The sequence below is a fragment of the Ahaetulla prasina genome, chromosome 5 (genome assembly GCF_028640845.1).
Source record: "Ahaetulla prasina isolate Xishuangbanna chromosome 5, ASM2864084v1, whole genome shotgun sequence".
NCBI classification, from domain to species: Eukaryota; Metazoa; Chordata; class Lepidosauria; order Squamata; family Colubridae; genus Ahaetulla; species Ahaetulla prasina.
Window position 1 is genome coordinate 92,770,602 of NC_080543.1, and position 22,104 is coordinate 92,792,705.

General features: G+C 34.7%; 1 protein-coding gene across 4 annotated transcripts in view; it reads left to right on the forward strand.

Moving 5' to 3' along the window:
- The first annotated feature begins 572 nt into the window (after positions 1–572).
- The window catches only part of PPP2R3B (protein phosphatase 2 regulatory subunit B''beta), a 50,075-nt gene continuing 28,543 nt past the window's right edge, over positions 573–22,104 (forward strand). For 2 of the 4 annotated variants that reach the window (XM_058186662.1, XM_058186663.1), the window contains exons 1-2: positions 573–713; positions 3,550–3,970. In XM_058186662.1, coding sequence (XP_058042645.1) covers positions 3,626–3,970 — 345 coding nt within the window. In that variant the 5' untranslated portion in view covers positions 573–713; positions 3,550–3,625. Of the gene's footprint in view, positions 714–3,549; positions 3,971–13,952; positions 14,250–22,104 lie in introns of those variants that run through there. The other 2 variants (XM_058186665.1, XM_058186664.1) reach the window with 2 other exon arrangements.

Consider the following 22,104-nt stretch of genomic DNA (forward strand, 5'->3'; position numbering starts at 1 on the left):
ATAAAGAATGGTTACGACTGAGAATTGATATTAATTTTGAAATTTAATAAATCAATTTTATTCCAATGACTGAATTTGAATTTAAACATTAAGCATTTCTCCAGAGATCAGCGTGTCCGCTAACATTCCTGGAAGTCAGCGGCATTAAACCAGGCTTTCAACTGACCAAATTATTGTTTCCCGGAAAAAAAAATACATTTCTTTGCCATTGTTGGGGGGGTTTTTTCCGCAACATATGCCACGATCTATATTGTGTAAAATCGTATTTTTGTGGTCACAAGTCCCCAAGGGCTAACGTTTGCAGAATTAAATCGCAGCGGTATATATTGAATCACAAGGTTCTAGTCTAGCAGGTAATTCAGCGTTCGTTGTACGCAGCCAACCGTTTCCCGCACAACCTTTCCTCGTAACTGCAGCAACTTTTCAAAAGGCGCTTCTGTACGTTCTCTGGCCACGCCTCCTTTCTTTCACTCACCAATTAGGAGGCAGCAAGAGTGACGCGCTAACTCAAACGCTACCGCTGTGAAGCTCCGCCCCGTTTCTTCCTGCCCGCTTCTGGTGTTTGCCCCGCCCGCACCCGCACCTAATCCCCGCCGGCGCCGCGGACGTTTCGGCGGATGTTCGGTTTTTTGTTTTGTTTTGTTTTGTTTTTAGGCCCGACGGGACGCGATTGGAGCTTAAACAGGACGCGTCCGGGAAAATCCGGATGTATGGTAATCCTATTTATAAACACTAACTGTGCTGTCTGGAACGAATAAACGGGCTTTGGAGTCGCTCCAGCAGCTGAGTTTGCGGAAGAGCTGCGTTTCAGCCACGATTCCACCAACTGTTCCAAAACTGTTTTGTTTTTTCTTTCAACCTGTGGAAAGTTTCCTCTTCTCTTATTCACAGAAGGAGAAAATAGAAGGCCCAAAAGTCTCGCTCTATTCCGTTTTTGAAGAAACCGCTAAGGTCTAAAAAAGAAATGAAATCCCCGCGTGGACTTTTTTGTTTTTTTAGGATGGAGGAGGAAGGGGGATGGCACGAATTATTTGCAGGAGGTTGAAGTAAATTTTCGGCTAGCAGCACTCCAGCTCCAGGATCCTCTCACTTAGGATGAGGGAAACGATATATAGCAAAAGGCCTTTTTTTAAAAAAAATCAACCAGTAATTACAATCTATTCCAGTATATCTTGTCTAAGTAGCAGAGAAAACTGAGCTTTGGCAACGGACTGCCCAAATGTTTTACAAACACTAAATGTTCTTAATGAATGTTACCCAGAATAAGAGATATTGAAGTACAGGTAGTCCTCGACTTACAGCATTCCATTCAGTGACCGAAGTTACAGTGGGGCTGAAAAAAGTTATTACCATTTCTCACACCTACGACCAACTGCGGCCTCCCAATGGTCATTCAGATGCTTGGCAAATGAATCAGATTTATGACGGTTGCAGTATTATGGGATCATATGATCATTTTTTGTTACCTTACAAGCAAAGGCAATGGGGAAACCAGATTCGCTTGACAACCGTGTTACTAACTTAATTGTGGAGGGTCACTTAACATCTATGGCAAGAGGTTGTTAAATGGGGCAAAACTCACTTAACAAATGTCTTACTTAACAACAGAAATTTTGGGCTGAATTCTGACTATAGGTTGAGGACTACCTGTATTTGTTTGCACTGACTTTAACAAATCCACACTGCTGTTGCTTCCCTTGCTTAAGATCAGCTGTTAAAAAGTGGAAAAGATATGGCTGTCTGGTATATTTCATTGTTAATGTTAGAAACTCTTCATTGTACAAAACCTAATATGTACTTTATAATTCTCAGAGCTGAAGTAAAAGTATTTTAGACATGAAGTGTTTGATCTATGCGTTTATATCAGGTCAGGAAGAAACTAATTTAATGGGTTTTACTCCCAAATAAAAGGATATGGACTATAAATTTTGCCATTCTTACTAATGTTGAATGGGGCTGAAGTCAAGTATATTTACTGAAAATGCTTCAAAAATAATTCAAAAATGCTTCAGGCCACAGGCAAGAACGTTACTGCTCAGCCATTCATAAAGGCATCCATAAGTTTGGTTCAGATTTCCATATGAGTTTGGCATAAAGAATTACTTTAATAAGCTGTCTCCATAAAACTAGGTTCTGTTTTGTTTTGTTTTTCCCCAGGTTTGATTGAACATGAATGTAGCTACTTGAAATAGTAGAGAGATACTGTTGTATGTTTGTAATGTCTGAAGCAGTTCTTCTAAATTTTTCAATCTTGTGTCTCTGGTTCATGTTTCATAAGACTTAGTTATAGATAGCATTTTTTGACTTTACTAAGGTAGGCTAGTAATGTTGAGTACGATAAGAAATTGAATGAAAAGTGGTATGCTTTAAATCAGCAGTTCCCAACCTTTCTAGCACTAAGGATCAGTTTTGAAAGAAAAGTTGTCTTCCATGGCCTGGGGGTATATGGTTTCCACACACAACCTAGATCCTGCACATGCACAGCAGATGAAGTTTTGCTTGTTCGCCTTCTGCTTATGCAGCCTAATTCCTAACAGATCATGGACCGATCCCAGTCTTCAACTCAGGAGTTGGGGACCCCTGCCTTAAATAACCTTGTAGGTTAATACATTTTGGACTTCATTAATTGTTTAATTCTAATTTATGCTGTTAATTTATATTGCACATATCTAGGTCAAATCTTGTATCAACCTTCACTTCATTTTAAAATAAACCCAATAAAATGAATAATTGAAAAAAGTGGATTCTTCATATGGTTTTCTAGACATACAGTAGTGGCCAAAATTGTAGAAACATTTTGGGAAAAGTGTATTTTCTTATCACCATAGAAAAAATGAGATACACAAAAATTATCACATTAGTTAATACTTAATTGGATAACCTTTAGCATGAATTATGGCCTTACAATGTCTTCCCATGGAGTAAACTAAGTCTTTTAGTTCTGCAGCTGTTATAATGTGAAACCAAGATTGAATGATTGCTTCTATTAACTGGGTTTTATTGCTGGGTCGCTTCTGACTAACAAGTTTCTTTAGTCGGCTCCATAGATTTTCAATTGGGTTAAGGTCTGGGCTATTCCCAGGCTATTTCAGCAGTGGAATATGATTATCTTGAAACTCCAAAAAAAGTGGTGTTATTAGCCATGAAACCTCAAAAATACACTTTTCCCCAAAGGTTTCCACAATTTTGGCCGCTACAGTAGGCTCTAAAAATAAAAATACAAAACGGCAATAAGAAGTACAAGAAACATTGTTTATTGATCGTATGGTATTTTGCAACTGAGATCTAGTCTTTCAACAAAATTGTTTTTCTTTCTCATATTCTAAATATTCTATAAAAGCATACTGCTAACTTGTACCTCAATTGACAAATTATGGAGAGAAAGACTTTAACCTTCATGCTCTGTAATACCACAATATAAAACATATAAAACTGTTAATAACTTACCTTTTTTTTTGCATCTTTATATGATGGGTGGGTGGGTGGAGACAGACAGACAGATTTAATAATCTTAAGTGAAATCTTTTTAACAGACACTTTGTCTTTCAGGTAGAAAACTGTTTAATCTGAATTGAGAAGTTCATCTATTTCATTCAAGCAAAAAATAAATTAAGAGGAGGACAAGATGCCAACTGTGAAAGTTTTACAACCTGTGCTAAAAATGAAAGTGGATGAGCTCTTTTTGTGCTGGTTGAGTGAAACAGCAACTCAAGTGATGCTCAAAGACTATTTAAGAAGTATAACCAGTGAAGAAAAGATTGAAATAGGTAGTGGTGATGCTGGGGACAATGAAAATATTCTTTCTCAAATTAACTACGTCTCCAAACAAAGCATGTTAGGCAGTCTGATGTCTCCTTTGACTCCAACGAGCCCTCCTCACCTTTCCACCACTCTTCCATTCAGTACCACAACAAGTCCTAGGAGATATTCTAGCATTCGAGGAAAGCGCAGATCTTCAAGTAACAAAAATGTAAGTGGATTAATTATGTGTTCAGTTACCAGATTAGATCAAATTTCTTGCACTGTAACAAGAACCTATTTTGATAGATTGGTATGTTGCTGCAGAAATGTTATTTTATTAAAAATCTTTTCCCTAGTTCCAGATACATTTGTCAATTTCAGTACAATGTTGAGTTTGTTATCTGTCCCAGAAGCAATTTTATTCACTTCAAATGATTATCCTTCATTTAAAACAACACCGAAATATTATTTAAACAATAATTTTACATGACTTACTATGTAGATTTACATAGTAGATTCATTCTGAGGTAGACTATTCAGACTATGTAGCTGTTTATGTTGGCAAATAATAAATATAATTATATTTTTAATCTCATAATTACATAATTACATAATCTCATAAGTACAAAGGGTTTTAATGTTATTTTGTATAGTACTGTTATTTTCTGCAGTGCCAAATAGAAATGTTCCCTGTAATCCACATGGGAGAAAATATGAATGTATTTCACTTATCAATACTAATGCAATGTATTTACCTTTTGAGGGCTATACATTCTCAAATATTTTCTTCAATTATTTTAAGTTGTATTAGTTCAGGGCATTTAACAGCTATGGCAATATTCAGAATGGCATAAAGCTGATAGCATTTCCCTTGCTCCTCCAATAATAGGGTAGTTATATCCTAAAATTTATTTTTGTATTTCACAACATTAGTTTTGATGCATATTAGTTTGCTTCAGCTCTTAATGTTTCTTCCCTTCCTTTCTTCTCTCCAATGAATAGCATATCAGGCATCATTGATGGTAGAGAAATTTAGACATTGCTTTATTAGTATCTTCTGTTTAAAGAAGTTATTTAAATTATGTTCTTTTACTTATTGGCATATTATCCATTCATGTAAGTCAGTGCTTTTTAAACTGCATCTAAATCTAAAGTAATTTTACAGCCATGACTATTTTTTTCTTATTGTAGAAAGCATATTATTTTACAACTCACTTGTCTTCTGGTTTAGGATATGAATTATCTTACTTTCATAAGCTGCAGTTCTCAAGCTTGACTAAGTAATTCAAATGAAGATGTGGTAAAGCTAAATGGTAGTAATCATATATATATTTATAATATGTATAATATTTGATGGAATGTCTACATTTCTATTAGCTTCATGTTGCCTTTCCCCCCAAACTTTTCTATTAACTCCTTCTAGGATAACTTTGTATAGACTAGATCCACAATAAATTTATAGTCATCTAAGGGCACACATATAAATGTTATCTTCATGTTAAGAATATTTTTTGATGATGGGACATTAAGAATAGTTGAAATTTTAATGCAACGTAAAATAAAATTCACATACTGCATCATGGTTAATAGCACCTTGTATAGTGCTAATTTCAGTACGAAAATTATAGGAGTTTATGAAGAAGCTAGTGGTGAAAATTAGTGAGGTAGCATAGAGCTTAAATAGTGCCAAATTGAAATCTGGGGGTTGAACCCAGCCAAAATGAATAGGTTAAGAATTATGTTAAGAAAAAAAATAGAAGACATTACTGATTTTTATTCTGAACGATTATGGCCATTAATAGTGACAATTCTAATCCACCTGCTGTATGAAGCATTATAATTAATAATAAATTGTGCTCTGAAAAGAAAAAGTAAAAACTTTTAGTGGACTGAGCAGTCTAAAAAGTCTCCATTTATTAGATAAACGCAGGTAACAAATACTTGGTAGGATATTTTACCATCTGGTTGTTTGTATTTTAATATACATTGTGCTTTTTTTCTGTCATGTGGACCTGTACAGAAGCATGTAAGTACAGATTAGACATAATGAAGAACTTCTTGACAGTTACAGCTACCAATCAGTGGAATAGATTATCCCATGAAGTGGTTTCTCTCCCTTCACCAGAGGTTTTCAAAGGATGAATAGTCATCTATTGGGAATAGTGCAGTATGCAGGAGGCTGAATTTGATGACTCCTTACGTTCCTTCCAACTCTGTGATTTTGTTGACTATTGGAAGGCTTTTCTTTCAAAATTATAATGAATGTCAATAATTGTTTTCAAGGAAAAGAAACGTATCAAATGCCTCTAGATAATAATTTTAATAATTGTAGAACATATGTGCTCATTAACTTTGTTCTTCATAGCATGAAGAATAAAAAGACTAATGAAGATGATTACTGAAGAATGTAACTGTAGTAATATACCACACAGGAGCCCAGCAAAAGCTATTAGCTAATTATATCTGGTATAAATATTAAAATGCCTTGTACAGTATGAGTAGGGGACAACAAGCTGCTTCCATTAATTTGTGACTTGGCATGTCCCACAGGTTGATTTAGTGCAGGCCATGAACTGTGGGTTGGCTATGATATCAATAGCTTTTATGAGTGAGTCTTAGTGAGGGGTTGTATTGCTCTCATGGCAAAAGAAAGAATTGCAATTGTAAAATAAAAGCAGTAAGAAAAAAAAGTTTGTTAAACTTCCAAATATCTGTCAGTTCTCTATTGAAAGAATATATGCACAGTTTTTGTAAGACACTTTGTCAATATTTGTAATGTATCAAATTTATACACATTCTTTATTGGCCAAATGTGATTGGACACACAAGGAATTTGTCTGGGTGCATACGCTCTTGGTGGACATAAAAGAAAAGATACATCCGTCAAGAATCATAAGGTACAACACTTAATGATTAGGAAACATATTAGGAAACAGTCAATATAAATCTTAAGTATACTAGCAACAAGGTTATAGTCATACAGTCATAAGTGGGAGGAGATGGGTGATAGGAACGATGAGAAGATCAACAGTAATGCAGACTTAGTAACTAGTTTGACAGTGTTGAGGGAATTATTTGTTTAGCAGAGTGATGTTGTTTGGGAAAAAACTGTTCTTGTGTCTAGTTGTTCTGGTGTGCAGTGCTCTGTAGCGTCATTTTGAGGGTAGGAGTTGAAACAGTTTATGTCCAGGATGCGAGAGGTCTGTAAATATTTTCACAGACCTCTTTTTGACTCGTGCAGTATACAGATCCTCAATGGAAGGCAGGTTGGTAGTAATTAAGGTGGAAGAAGAGATGCTAAAGTGTAATGGTTACTATTGATGACAAAGTTATAGTAACCAAACATTATGCATGAATTCCTTTTTAGATCAGTGTCCCTAACACATTGGTTGATCATGGGTTTGGCTTTTTGAAACCCCACAGCAATCATGGGTTCCCAGGCAAAAGGATAAGACCTGATTTTACACTCTTATTATCCTTTTCCAAACAGATTGAAAATCTTCTTGGAGAATTACAGGTACTAGGCTTGGCAAAGTAAATATTAATGACAGCTATTGATTGCTAATTAATTAGACCTTTTGAGTGTCAGATAAACAAAAGGCAGAAAATTAATAAATGACTGTGTCTCGCTTCTTCTCTGCTGTGGTTGCACATGAAGTACATATGAGATGCATCATTAGACAAGTAAAATAGTTCTCAAAAAATTAAATGCAACTCTTCTAATGGGATGCAATACTTACAGTTAACATAGCCAGACATAGTTTCCATGTTATGTACCTTAAGTTCAAATGAGATGTGGTGCTTGTCAGTTGCACAATGAAATCTAAGGTTAGCAATAGCAGTAGCCTGATTGTTCTCAGGTTCTCATGTGTCCTCCAGGAACCAGATAGATCCTGCAAAAGCATGTCCTATTCTGTTTGGCGAGTATCCAACTTTATCTATTTAATATTGTAGTTTTAATTTGTTGGCAGATCTCAGATCTCCTGTTATATAATAATTATCTCTCAGAGCTCTCCTCAACTCTGTCACCATAGATTGTCTTAGCTAGAATTTTGCCTATCTGTCCATTCTGAGAGGAGAAAATATGCGTAAGGGGTTTTTTTAAGTCTCCATTCAGGTTCTATTGACTAACCCCCCTTGCTTTAGCCTTTTGGAAAAATCAGTATTGACTAAGTATCCACAGTGTCATAGACAATCTTCCTTTTCCAGCCTGACAAAAATTATTCATTAAAATCAAACCAGCCAGGGACCCAAAACTGAGAATTAGTCAGTTGCCAATGCCGACAAGTATTTCAAAAGTAACAATCCCAGATAGCATCTCATTAAAGAAACACCAAAGAATCTGGAAAACAGTTTTCAGAATTATTGAAGACAGATTTCCCCAACTGTCTAAACTTATATAAACACAAAACTAAGAGGTATATAACTTATTACTTTAGATTTAAACATTTTGGCCTTTTTGGCATTTGAAGAGAGGGTATGAGGCCAATTTCAGGCGTTTTTCAGAACTTTTATGAGGAAGAATGGGAACAGTTTACTTCTCAGAGGTATCTACCCTCTATACTCCTATTTCCACCCTTAAAATACTTTTTAAAAAGGTTTTGCAAAATTTCAGCCTCTTGCCTCTCAGTAATGTCACTATCTTATACAGTCCTTTAAAAGTCAGAAGTCTCACTTGCAACCCATGACTTCTCAAATGTTGTACAGTCTTATTTTATACTCTTGTGTTTTTGCATATACACTGTGTTTTTGCAAATATTGTCTTTGAAAGTGATTCTCAAAGTCATTTATTTAAGCTTTGAGTATAGATTCCACTGAGAGAAGGCAGTTAGCCTATCTTTGTAGGTTGTGCTGGGCGTTCATCCTTACAAATGTTCTAAATTTCTGATGAGCTGAATTTAGAGCAGATGTTGAAGTGTATGCATGGCCTATAAGAAGCTGGTTTTGCATTCCAGGCTTTTATTCCCTAAATTGCAAGACTTCATAGAAATTATAGAAGAGAGTACATAAGGTATTGTTCCAAAACTATAATTAAAGGGAGATTATTAACATGAGACACTCAGTTTTACACTCTAAATGTATATGTATCGATTTAGAAACAAGCTGCAATGACTTAGTTTTAAAGAGTTTATGTAAAAGTGGTGTAAAAGTTTTATTGATAAGATATAATTTTCCAAAACCATGTCATTATGCTAACCTTCTGTAACCTATAGTCTTTCTCTTCTCTTCTCTTCTTCTCTCCACTCCTCCCTCTCTTTCATCATGGGATGAATTAATATAAATATATACTGATTCAAAAAGGAAGTCATAATAAGTGCCTATTATACTATGATAGGTAATGTACATTAGATAGACTCATGACTCAATTGCCCTTTGGAAAAGCCCTGTTTTTATAACTTCAGAAGACAGCCATAGTGAAAGAAACCAGATGTCCTTTAGGAAGCCATTCCAAAAGATCAGAGCAGCCACTGAAAAGGAACACCAGCAAGCCTTATCCCTCCACATTTCCCTACAATGGAGAACCACTAATAGTTTCTCCTTGGTAAATTAAACTGGGAAATAACTGCAGATAGCTTGGCACCAAGCCAAGTAATGCTTTATAGGTCCTCAACTTACAACCACAATCGAGATCAGAATTTCTGTTGCTAATCAAAAGCAGTTGTTAAGTGAGTCACACCTGATTTTATGACCTGTTTTGCCACAGATGTGAAGTGAATCATGTAGTTGTTAAGCAAATCCAGTTTTCCATTGATTTTGCTGGTCAGAAGCCATCTAGTAAGGTTGCAGTTGGGTATCACTTGAACTCAGGACGTTTGAGGTATCATAAATACATTCCATCTTCCAAGCACCCTAATTGTGATCATGTGACCCTGGGGATACTTCAGTGGTTGTAAATGTAAGGACCATTGTAAGTAATTTTTTTCAATGACATTATAACTTCAAATGAATGGTTGTAAGTCAAGAACTACCTGTACCAGGACTTTAAATTACTGTATTTTTCAGAGTATAAGATGCAGCTTAGTTTTTGGGGAGGAAAATAGTGGAGGGGGGAATCTGCCTACCAGGTATTCATTTGGCTAGTGTCCTTAGTCTGGTCAGCTTCAGCACATTAGTTTGCTGGGTTTTATCCCCTGCTTTGAGTCGGAAGGAACAAGCAAAGCACGGAGCACTATTCACTAGTACCTTGTTAGGACTGGAAAAAAGCTTAGAAAAAGCTACATTCGGAGTATAAGACACACCCAAATTTTCAGTCTCTTTAAGGAGGGGAAAAAGTATGTCTTATACTCTGAGAAATACAGTACATCCAGAAGCTTATTGATAATCTATACTGGGCCCACAGTATTTGTGTAATGTGGTATACTAGCAAATCCCAATTAGGACAAAAGCCATTGTAACTTTCAAGTGATTTTCAAAGTCAGCCCCATGTAGAACATGTCTAAGCCAGTCATAACAGGGGCATGAGTCATTGTAGCCTCATCCCTTTTCCTCCAGGTAAAATGTCACAGATTTGGTTCACCCATCAGAGCTGGGACACAAATCACCCTGGACTGTAGCCTTCAGCTACAGATGCTTTTCTAACAGGAGCTGTGAGTCCAGAAGAATCCCAATTATGGACCTTCCCCTTTCTGTGTAGTGCCACCTCAACAAGAGACACCCCTACAGTTAACAATTTTGAGGAATAAACAATAAAACTAGTGTCTTACTAAGATTAAGTTTAATTCTGCTTTCTCCATCTAGACTCTGATATCCTCCACGCATTGGGATAGAACTTCAACAATATCAGTAGTATGTCCTGGAATAGCAATGTAAAAAGTGGGCATCATCAGAACATCGATGATCCTAAACCCCAAACCTTTGGATGAACTCTGCCAGTAGTTTCATATAAATATTAAATAGGTATGGAGAGACAATTGCCTTTTCTAGTACCCTGCAAGAGGATAGGCAAGAGGTTGATCTCTCCTGCCACCTCACCAATGACTAAGTGAAACTGTTCATCAAGAAAGGAACAGAACCACTAGACAGAGGACTCCCAGTCCTCTTTGCAGGTGGTCCAGAGCAGGGGCTGGGGAATTCTGGGAGTTGAAGTCCACCAGGCTTAAAGTTGGCAAGGTTGGAGACCCCTGGTCCAGAGGATACCGTAGGACATTTCTAGAGCAGATAGTAAAATGAGCCATAAGTGCTTTGAAAATGATGCAATGATTTGTAGAGGTCAATGTGACTTTATTAGGAAAAAATATAATCAGACCAATGATCTTTTTCATTAGTTAAATTCATCAATATGCTGTGAGAATGCTGTGGGCAGGATATACGTTGTCTTTTAAAAACATTTGACAGAGTTCCCCAGGACATTCTGTTTTAACAAGGTAGTTAAACATGACTGATTGCATAACATAGATTCCCAGTTTATTTGCAAACAGCATTCATAAAGTGATCATCAGTGGTTTCTTCTCAAAGTCAAATGAGGTGTCAAGTATTGGCTATATAAATTACTGTAATTTTTTAAAAGTCAGATGCTATTCTCCCTTGGTCCATCATGGTGGCAAAGACACCTACTTTTGGGATTATGTAACTCCTCAAGTGGCAGGCATCAAGGCTGGGTGGTGAGGAAGATGTAATTTTCTTTTAGTGTATTCACAGAATGTTCCAGCTCAAGGAATCATTTGTGAGGGTTCATGGTCTTCGCTGGCTGCTCAACAAATAATCAAAAACGTAGGAGAAGATCACTTTTCCCAACTGCCACATGTAACCTTATCTGATGATGGTGGGGGCTCAGTGTGATCCCTTGTCACATCTGAATAAATGTCTGAAAGTGATTTAAGATGTTAAATCCTAGAAAAGCTGCTATATTCTTTCTGCAAAAGGCCTGTTAAAAGGATAAAATACAATCTGCCGTGCAGCAAAAGCTTTTTGCCTTGTTTATAAAGTCCAGTTAATGAGCATAGATATTTTAAAAGACTGAAGCTCCATTAGGTACATTTTCTGTTCCACAGGTCAAAATGAACTATACCTCTTAAGACTTTGTGTTAAAACTTAAAGCATAACATTTATTTTGTGCATCAGATGTTTCCTTTTTGTTCTTTCTGTTAGTCAATTCTTGCTTTTTACAAACCTAGCAAGAACACAAACCAGAGCCACTTTCCTAGATGTTTTATTCATAGGTCACATAACTTTCACCTCTCTTTCCATATACCCTTGCTAATTTGCTTGGGAGGTAAACTGTTCTTCCTGGCAAGGCTCCACCAATTAGGAAACTCCCAGCTGCCAGAATTTCAAAAGTATTTGTCCCAGCTATGCTCTTGGGCAGAGAGCACTGTTGGCAATTTGGACCAGATTGTAGTCGCACTAAAAGCAACTCCTTGGCTGGGTGATGTCCCCTGCATTCCACTTGATAGTGATCCTTCTGATCTCCATCAGCTGCCCAGGACTTTGCAACAGTTGCAGAACGGAGAAGTTAAAAAGTGACAGATACTAAAAATGAATATGAGAAAATAGCATCTCAGTTAGCTGTTGATTGCTTAAGCTATTTATTGAGTGTTATGCTCTTTGCTGACAAGGGAGAGGATGAACCAATGGGATTGGGCTAGCCCTGCTCCCTGGTTTAAAGTTGGTCTCTATAGATGCAAACTGCTTCACATAGTATTTAAAGTAACTTTTCTACCTCTCTTTTTTTTAACAAGCAAAGAGAAAATGCTGGTTGTATTGCAGATAAAACTGTATGCGTGGATTACCAAATAATATACTTTTATTTAGTTAATATACAAAATTCACATAAATAACAAAACTGAGCAAGTCACTAAAACAAAGTACAGTAAATATTATAATTCTTAGTGCTATATGGGTCTGATGAAATCGGTTCTTCAGTCTGATTTTACAGTTGATTGGAAAGAGATGAAGACTATCATGGTTACCCATTTGTGGAAAGAGGAGTATGTGCTTCTCATCAATATTGTTCTGGTTCTCCCTTTGGATTCTGATTCATATGGTAATCAAAACCACAAATGAAAATTACGCTATAGAAAAGAAGCATTTACATATACACTTAATTCTCATTGGTAGATTTGAATCCTGTGGTTAATTAAGAATGGATCGTCAACTGACTTTTACTTTCCAGTTAGTTGTTTCTAACCACGATTATATGGTAAAATGGTAAATATATTCTGGACAAATTCTGTTAACTGACAAGATTAAAAAAAGAGTACGTTTTACAGAAATATTTTTCCCTTGAGAAAATAATTGCAAACACCAAAAACTTACAAAATTAAATAACATTTTTGAATAGGTTGCTATTAGTCATAAGATATTAATATTTAATTTTACACTGGTCTTATAGTGAGGATGTAGATGATTTGGTTCAATTGATATGGCTGATCCTTATTCATACAATATTTCAGTTTTATTGCTTGCATAAAATGAAGTAGATCTACACTGGATGAGGGAGAGCTTAGGCACTGATAAAATCTAGTCAATGCAATATTCCATATTAAATGTAAGCTTTTCAGAGATATTTCTTTTTAATTTAAGTGGTGCAAGAAAAACAGTGTTTTATTAAACCTCTGTTTATAGTTGCATTCTATAGGGTTTGTGAAAGGACAAGGGGTAGACCAAAAAGTATGCTTTTGCTTTTTTATAAATGATGATAATCAAAAGTTGGTCACTATCAATCGTCCTTGAAAATGATTTTATTTATAGATAGATAGATATAGATAGATATAGATATATAGATATAGCTGTGTGTATATATATACATATATATATATATATATATATATATATATACATATATATATATATATATATATGTATATATATACATCTTACTTTCATAAGCAAAGTTGTTGTTCTGGGGAAAATAGGAAAAAAGGGTATTAGATATGTTTGCAGCTTTTAGCTATTTATAAAAATAATAAAGGCGGATACAAATAAATAAACATTTGTCTTGTATTTCAGTTTTTTAGGACAGTAAGAATATGTGAAAGATCTTTGCAAATTCCAAAGGGCCTCCAAACCTAACACTAAATAGACTACTCTGACACTGTTCCTCCTTCATTGTTTTTACTAAACCAGATGTTTATTTTATTGATGGTTAAAAATGTCACATTTATGAGAAACTCATGTATATACCACACCATTAAAACATTGGAATGTGTGAAGTAAGGGACAGTCTCCTAAGTTGCTTTCCTGTCTGTGTTTGCAGTCCTGGCAAGCTCCCTTTTAATGTATGGAGCAGGCTACGCTGAACTGGCTCTCAGAATAACACAGAAGTAAAACGCAGCTGCTACTTTAAGTGGCACTGTGTGATAATAGGACTCTGCTGTTTACTGGGACTCAAGAGCCCGGACTGGTGCACACATAAGTATTATATGAAATCTGAAAGCATGAGGATAAAGGAGATTTCTTTACGACAAGACCCTGATCTGCGAAAAGAATTGGCATTATTAGCTCGAGGATGTGATTTTGTTCTGCCTTCCAGATTCAAGAAGAGGCTCAAAGCTTTCCAACAAGTACAGGTTTGCTTTCTATTATGCATTTGGCTAGAGTGTGCTTTTGGGTTTTTTGGAGGGGAGTAAAATTCCTGCTTTGACTGGAAACGAGATCCATGTGCCTTACTTAATGATTCGAACTCTGAAAAATGTTCAGCTTGGTATAAAAATGAATAAATGTATCCCTAGATCAGAATCATTCTTAGAAAACTGATTTAGTTCCCCCCCACCACTTTTTTTTTAAAGCCTTCTGACATTTAGTATGTCAGAATTGTGAAAAAATATAACCTGATCCGAGCAGGGATTTTCTTTATTTCATATTGAGTAATTTACACATTTGAAAATAAATAATGCATTACATAATGTTATTTGTACTGTAAAATGACATAAAGGACATTTGAAAGGAAAGTTATGTGAGTGAACATTATTTTCTTATAGCAGAAATCATATGCTTCAGAAGTGTTGATTTATGATCATTATCTTCTGCATAGTATATTTAAGATCAAATAATATTATTTGTGACCAAATAGAACATACTGAGAACTATTAACTGGCTTCAGTGTGCAGTTCTTTAATTTATTTCAACTTGCTTTTCTAATACCGGTATTTTGTCCATTTACCAATGAGGGAATCTCCACAAGTTGGACAGAAGATTAAATTTTCTTTCTCAAAGCTGTAAATATAATTAAAGCATTGATTTCAGCTGATTGTTGTCAGTAGCAAAATGTTAAATCTGCAAATTGTACAATTCATCATCACTTTTTTTCAGGGGTGTTTAGTAAATACTGGTCTTGTAAATACTGTTTTTTTTCCAAGAGTTTTTCCTGATCCTCTGATCCTTAGAAGTTGACTTTGAAATATACTTGTTCATGCCTGCAGAGAACTTGCATAGTGTGGTAGATTCCGGAAGAGTCTAGTTTTTCCACTACTTACCTATGAATATATGGATTGTGCAAGGTCAATAAGAAAGGAGGATTTATATCAATATAGCTGGGATATACACGATGGCTCTTCAAAATATAATGATGGACTCCCACAATCTGCATTCCTTGTGAGATTTAGATATGGGCTGAAGGCTGAACAAAGACTTGAATTTCTCAAAGACTAGAATGTTCCCTCTGCCCAAGATGGGTGAGAATGAAAAATTATAAGCAAACAGGACATAACTGAACTGTTTTGATTTGTGGGTTTTAAGTTTTCAATCCCCCCTCCTTTTTTTTCAAAAGAAAAGGAATGTTAAACTATTCTGTGGATTTTGTTATTGTTGTTGGTTTTGTCGTAGCAAAATTGTCCAACTTTCTTTATATATAAACTCTACAGATTTAAATATATTCAACAAAATGCAGTTTTCACAATAATTTAATAACATGTTCTGGCACTCAGGAGATCAGTTAGAAAAGGCTAGATTAGGTCAGGCATCCAGTGAATTCTTCCTGGGGGAAAAAATTTAAACTATGCCCTCTTTTGCAGTCAAACTATCAGCTTCTCTCAGAATTGCTGTTTCCGTTTCAGATGCCATCATATCTTTGCACAAAACCTTCAACTGTTGTAAGACTGTTCATTTGAAATAATATGAATAACTTTTTAAAGAAGAAAAGTTGAAACATTTTAAAATCCATATACAGTAGTATAAGAAGTTGAACTTAATTATTGGTGATTCCATTTAGTACAATGGCAATGATACAGCAGAGAATTTGCAATAATACAGCAGAGAATCTGGGATTTTTTTTTAACTTTCCTCTTTAGCAGAGTACAGAGTACTTTTCAGCATTAATTTTTCCTTCTAACCACTTGAAGTTTTTTTGATGCCAGTACTCAGAAATGAATATTGTGTATCTTATGTACGCAGGCGGCTCCCTAGATATATATATAGCAAAATAGATTAAGAAAGAATTCCTAAGGTTCTTGAAATGGTAATATGAAATAGGTGAAGAGGATATGTCTTTGCAGCTGCCATTCCTTCTCATTGGTGGCTTGCCTTCCTCTCCACTGGAATCTTTATGTCCTAAATGAATTCTGACCATGAAATCTAGAAGTATCCAATTTTCAGATTTTGCTAGAGATCTTTGTAGCAGTGAGTAAGAGATGCAGAAACTTTTTTTGGATTGGAGAACTGTTTTGTTATAAGATCTATCTCTTAAAGAAGCATTTAAATATTAAAATTCACATGTTTTACTTTATTTTACACCTTTATAATTTTCCTTCTTAATATTCTATTGTGCACTAAATTAAACTTAAAGATTTATAAGATGTTGTATATGAATATCAAATATACATTGATATGATGTCAGCAATGTTGGCCACTCAATGAAGACTTAATAAAAATAGGCCATTCTTGGTCTCCAAATGCATTGCTGAATATTTTCTATTTATGCATCCTATTATGAAATATTTTAATCTGGCTATTTTAATTTGTTTTATTTAAGAATGAGAAGAGTAGTATTTTATTTACTATTGGCTTTTTCTTCAAAGCCCCTAATCAAATAAAAATATAAGAAGCAGTTCAAGAGAGAAAAATAGTCATGTATGATGGACTACAGCCTGGGAATTTGTAGACGTCTGTTGAGTTTTTAGAACTTTCATACACAAATCAACGGCCATTTTGCCCCTAGAATTCGGAGAGCATTGCCAGTATCTGTCATCTGATCCATGTTTTGCTGCTCCCTGATATAGCTATTGACTTCAACTGTTGGATGGGATCATGCAATTCCTGCGGTTACATTTTATTCTTTTGTTGATGAGAACTGCCTTTCAAATAAGATACTTGGAACTTGATGGTGATTGATCCTATATTGCAAGCTGGAATTAAATGCATCATTGGCCTCAAAAATTGGATGGCAGCTTGTCTAGACTACAAAGTTAATGGGTTCATCTATGTAGTTAATTACATAATATAAAATATTCAGAACAAAATCATAGACTTTGAAGGGCCATTAGTGATTGAGCCCAAATGATTGCTTAGTACAACAATTAGTACAGAGCTGTGCGTGCTTCATCACTGGAAGTTTTCAGGAAAAGATTAGACAACCATTTGTCCAGGATGATATAAGGACTAAGGATATAAGGTAGTTGAACTCGAAAACCTCCAAGGTCCTTTCCAACCTATGATTCTACAAGAATCCAAGTTAAAGCATTCCTAACAGATGGCTATGTACTGTATCTAAATACAGGAAATCCAATGAATGGAATGGATGCCACTACTTGCCTGAGTATTTGCCTCCACTATCATATTCCTCTTATTTATTTATTTATTTGTTTGTTTGTTTGTTTGTTTGTTTATTTATTTAATTGTGTGCCACCAATGTTACTGCAAGGCGGCTTCTTGGTTTTTTTCTGGCATTCATTCAGAATCTGCCTTCCTGCAGTTTAAACTGAATATTTTGTGTCCTCTACTCTGGAATTATGCAAAACAAAATTTGATCTTATGTGTAACATGCTTTCATACAGTTCAAAGGTTCTACTCTATAGATTTGCAGTCTTCTCATAGCCAAGCATGCCCAATACTTTCAAAGTCTTTTCATGGGGCATAAGCCTTCTTTTCCTTCTCTGAACCTGTTCCAGTTGCTGTGAATGAATCTTAAAAATATGGACATAATATTTGATATGGGGTATGACTGAAGAAATGCAAATTGGAAATAATTTCTGGTGATTTGGAAATTATACTCCTATTGTTGCAGCCAAAATTGCTCTTTCTATTTTTGTAGCTATATCACACTGCTGACTCATAGTCAATTTGAATGTATTTCCTGTAAGTACTGTTATTAAGTCAGGTATACAGTAGTGGCCAAAATTTTGGACACCTTTTGAGAAAAGTGTATTTTTGAGGTTTGACGGCTAATAACACCACTTTTTTTGGAGTTTCAAGATAATCATATTCCACTGCTGGAATAGCCTGGGAATAGTCCAGACCTTAACCCAATTGAAAATCTATGGAGCCGACTAAAAAAACTTGTTAGTCAGAAGTGACCTAGCAATAAAACCCAGTTAATAGAAGCAATCATTCAATCTTGGTTTCACATTATAACAGCTGCAGAACTAAAAGACTTGGTTCACTCCATGAGAAGACGTTGTAAGGCCGTAATTCATGCTAAAAGTTACCCAACTAAGTATTAACTGATGTGATAATTTTTGTGTACCTCGTTTTTTCTATGGTGATAATTTTTGTATCTCTCATTTTTTCTACGTGTTTCACTTTTCCGCTTTATGCTGTAACTGCTATTCTAATAGCAAATCCTTCATAAAAGTTATTGCATTACATTCTTCATTAAATTATCTTTCCATTGATATATAATTTTATGGTACTACTCTAAAAAAAAGTGGTGTTATTAGCTAGCTTTAGAAAATGCATTTTTTCCAAAAGGTTTCCACAATTTTGGCCACTACTATATCATATCCTATACATGCATATTAGAATTTGCTTTTTAAGTGAAGAATTTTACATCTGTTTCTGTTAAATGAATGTCATTCAATTGTTCTTGTTTTTTCCCCCAAAACCTTTGTTCTGAATTTTATTTCTGTTTTTTGCAATAGAATATTAGCTGCTCCATCCAGTTTATGGTAACTGCAAATTTGATCAGTATTTCTTCTACCTTTTCATCCAATTTATAAATAAAAATATTTTTTTTAAAAATGGGATTCAAGACTGAATCTTGGAGCATCCCACTTTGTGATTCCTCCAATTTAATGAGGAACTACTGATGAACACTCCTGGAGTATTTTGAAGCTATGTAGCATCTATCTGTGATATCACCCATCCCTTGCTTAACTAGTCCTGAGCAGAATGTTGTAGGATACTTTTGCCACACTGTTTACTGAAATCAAGATATTAAATCTGCAGCTCTCCCAAAGATCTTTGACTACTTTAGAATCCTCCCAGATAACAGTACCATACTAATTGAAATTATAATTCCCAATTCGTTCCTTTTTCCCTCTCGGAAGATAGCACAATATTGTCTTCTTCAGTTGTCTTAGTATTTCACCAGAATTCTCAGAAACAAGATGTAAAATTTCAAGCTGACTATGAAATAGTCCTTTCAGTACTATAGCTCACCTGGGCATGGAGGTTAAAACACATTTAAAATGGCATACATTCCCCTTATCATCTTTCTCCCAATCCTAAACTTGAACCCTTTTCTTCGTTGTCGGTTTCTCAGTTGTCTGCGGTTCATATTCCTTCTTAGCAGAAAAGATTGAGCCAAAATACGTTGACTTTTTATTATTTTTTTACCATTTTGCTATCTCCATTGAATATCCAGTGTATTGATTGTTTTTCCTTTATTCTGAGTATATCTAAGAAGCCCTTTTGTAGTTCGTGATTTCCTTTGCCAATCATCTCTTTGGAGGTTTTCCAAGAAATAAGACAAGAATGCTAGTAACTCTTCTATCACTTTTCTTTGAAGCTCAGCATTGGGAATGGGTTTTTTAAAGCACTGTTAGTAGTTACCTATATTATAAACAGTATATTTAGCTGTTTTACAATGTGACAAAATGTAAATGGAAACCAATTATGTGTACATAGTCTGATATGTTTTCCATACTTTAATATATACAGAACTTAAATTGTTTGAATGTGTGGCTCATGTGAAATGGAAAGAAACAGAGTTTGAATTGTAAGTCACTTTATTGGTGTTTAAATTTTGGACTGGATTCACGGAGCTGTACACAATGTTTTGTGCCTACCCCAGGGCTCTTCTGAGCTTCCTCTTCCTGAATAAGGCTTTTATGCATTCCATTCTAGCCTCCAGTAAGGATTTCTTTTCTAATGAAGTACAAAACTTCAGTAGTCAGTAGATTATGTTGACATACAAACATAACTTTGAATTGTTTTTTATATAGCATTTATATATAAAGGACAATTGGCAACTGAGTTAAGTATAAACGATAGTGTTCCATGATATTTTGGATGGCCATTATTCCTAAACATTAACCATGCTAGCTGCAGCTCCTGGAATTGTTTGAAACATCTGGAGGACCAAGTTAGATTTCTGTTACCTCACTAATAATAATAAGACACAAACACAGAATCTAGGCTTTCCTTAGCAATGGCTGCTTTGTATTATACAAATTATAAACTGGTACTTCTCTTCCAATAAATTGCAAAACAAGCATACCATTTTTTATATCAAAAGTATATAAATATATTCTTTTTAAAGTCAAAATGCTTTGCAGTATAATTGCAGACATACAGTTAATAAGCACCATTTTATTTATCTAAATACATGAGAGAATGTAAACTCAATGTATCATTGTTCTAGTATTACTGAGTATTGATATTCAGTTCTATTCATTGAATAAAATTAATGTAATTCAGTATAATATCTAATTGGAATAGTTCTCCCTATTTTCTTTCTGTAATTCTATTTCAAAACAAAACTAAGAGGTACATTTCTTTTCAGGCACATAGTTCAAGATAATGTGATATAATGAGGCATTGGAGTAGTCTATTTCTGTTTTAACGCTTAAAAGTATTACATTCAAGTTTGATAAATAAAGAAATAAACATTAAAAGTTTCTGTCTCATTTCGCTCATAATTTGAATGTACATTGAGCAATGAATTGTTATCAATGCCATTTATTCTGAAATTTAAAGAAGTGTATACTTAAATGCAGCTTATCCTTTGAAATCAGGGTGAACCAAATAGTTGTTGGTATTTTTTAACTATCAAAAGTCTAATGTGAAAGGAAAAACTACTGTTGTGGATATATATGTTAATATAATTAACATTTCTTAATTCCAAGACTTAATATATTGCTCAGTTGTCTTTAAATTGGTTTCTAGAGAAAGTAATTAAGGCCTATAGTCTTAAATTGTATGTTGTGTTGTTGACATTTTAATTTCACTTTAAGTTGTCACAAGAGGTTTTCTGTAGACTTTACTTTTCATTTCTTTGCAGAAGGCACTGAGGCAAGATAATTGAAACCTTTTCCAACTTCTTTAAAATTTGCTTTTCAGTTTAAGGCAATAGACTGAAGAGCTATGCTTTTTGATTAGTAGGTATACTAGTGATGTACACTTCACCTTCAAAATATTGCTCTTACTCCCTTCAGCCTATCTTTGCTGGTATGTCAGCTAGAAACTTTTTTTAAAAAAGTTATGATTAGATCAATAATGAATTCTTGACTGTTGTGTTTCATATATGCCAGTGTCTGAGTATTTATAGCCATTATTAAAACACTATTGATTATGGAACCAAAAAATAAAACACAATGAAATGCCCTTGTAATTCCACCAAATGAAAAGCTGACTGACTATGCTTTTGAAAAATGTAAAGCTAACAATGAAAAAAAAAGTTGAGTGTTATAAGATGAGCATTTTATCACCTGAAAATGGAATTTAGCTTTTTTCTGTCATACATACTCTCCACTTACAATGCGATGCCACATAGAATTAGCATTTTCAACATTATCATTAATCCATCATGTAAAATCTTTACTCTGAGCTCTCCAAACGTCTGTGTTTTGCTTAGTACTGAAGACAGATTCAAATTACGACTAAATTATATATTAGATCTTTGCCCAAAGAGTAAAAAAAATGCATCAGTTTTGCATATAGCTGGGTATGATCTAGTCAAGTTTGCCTGATACTTCCAAGCATGTCAAACCACAGACTTCATGGGTTCAGCATGCATTCCTCATTTTTCCTTAATATCATTTGAGAAGAAGAGATTGAAAGTCAGAACAGCACTTTCTTCATTAATCATGAAAGCATTAAAGCAACCACTAATACTTAAGAGCAACTCAAGACATTTTATTTGGTAATTTGGGCTGAATAATGGTTTAAATTTTAATGAAAGTCATGATTGTCTAGTCCTGTTTTGTAAAATCTGATGGTGTTTTTTTAAAAAAAAATGTGTTTCATTAACAGGTAGGCCTATTAATATTG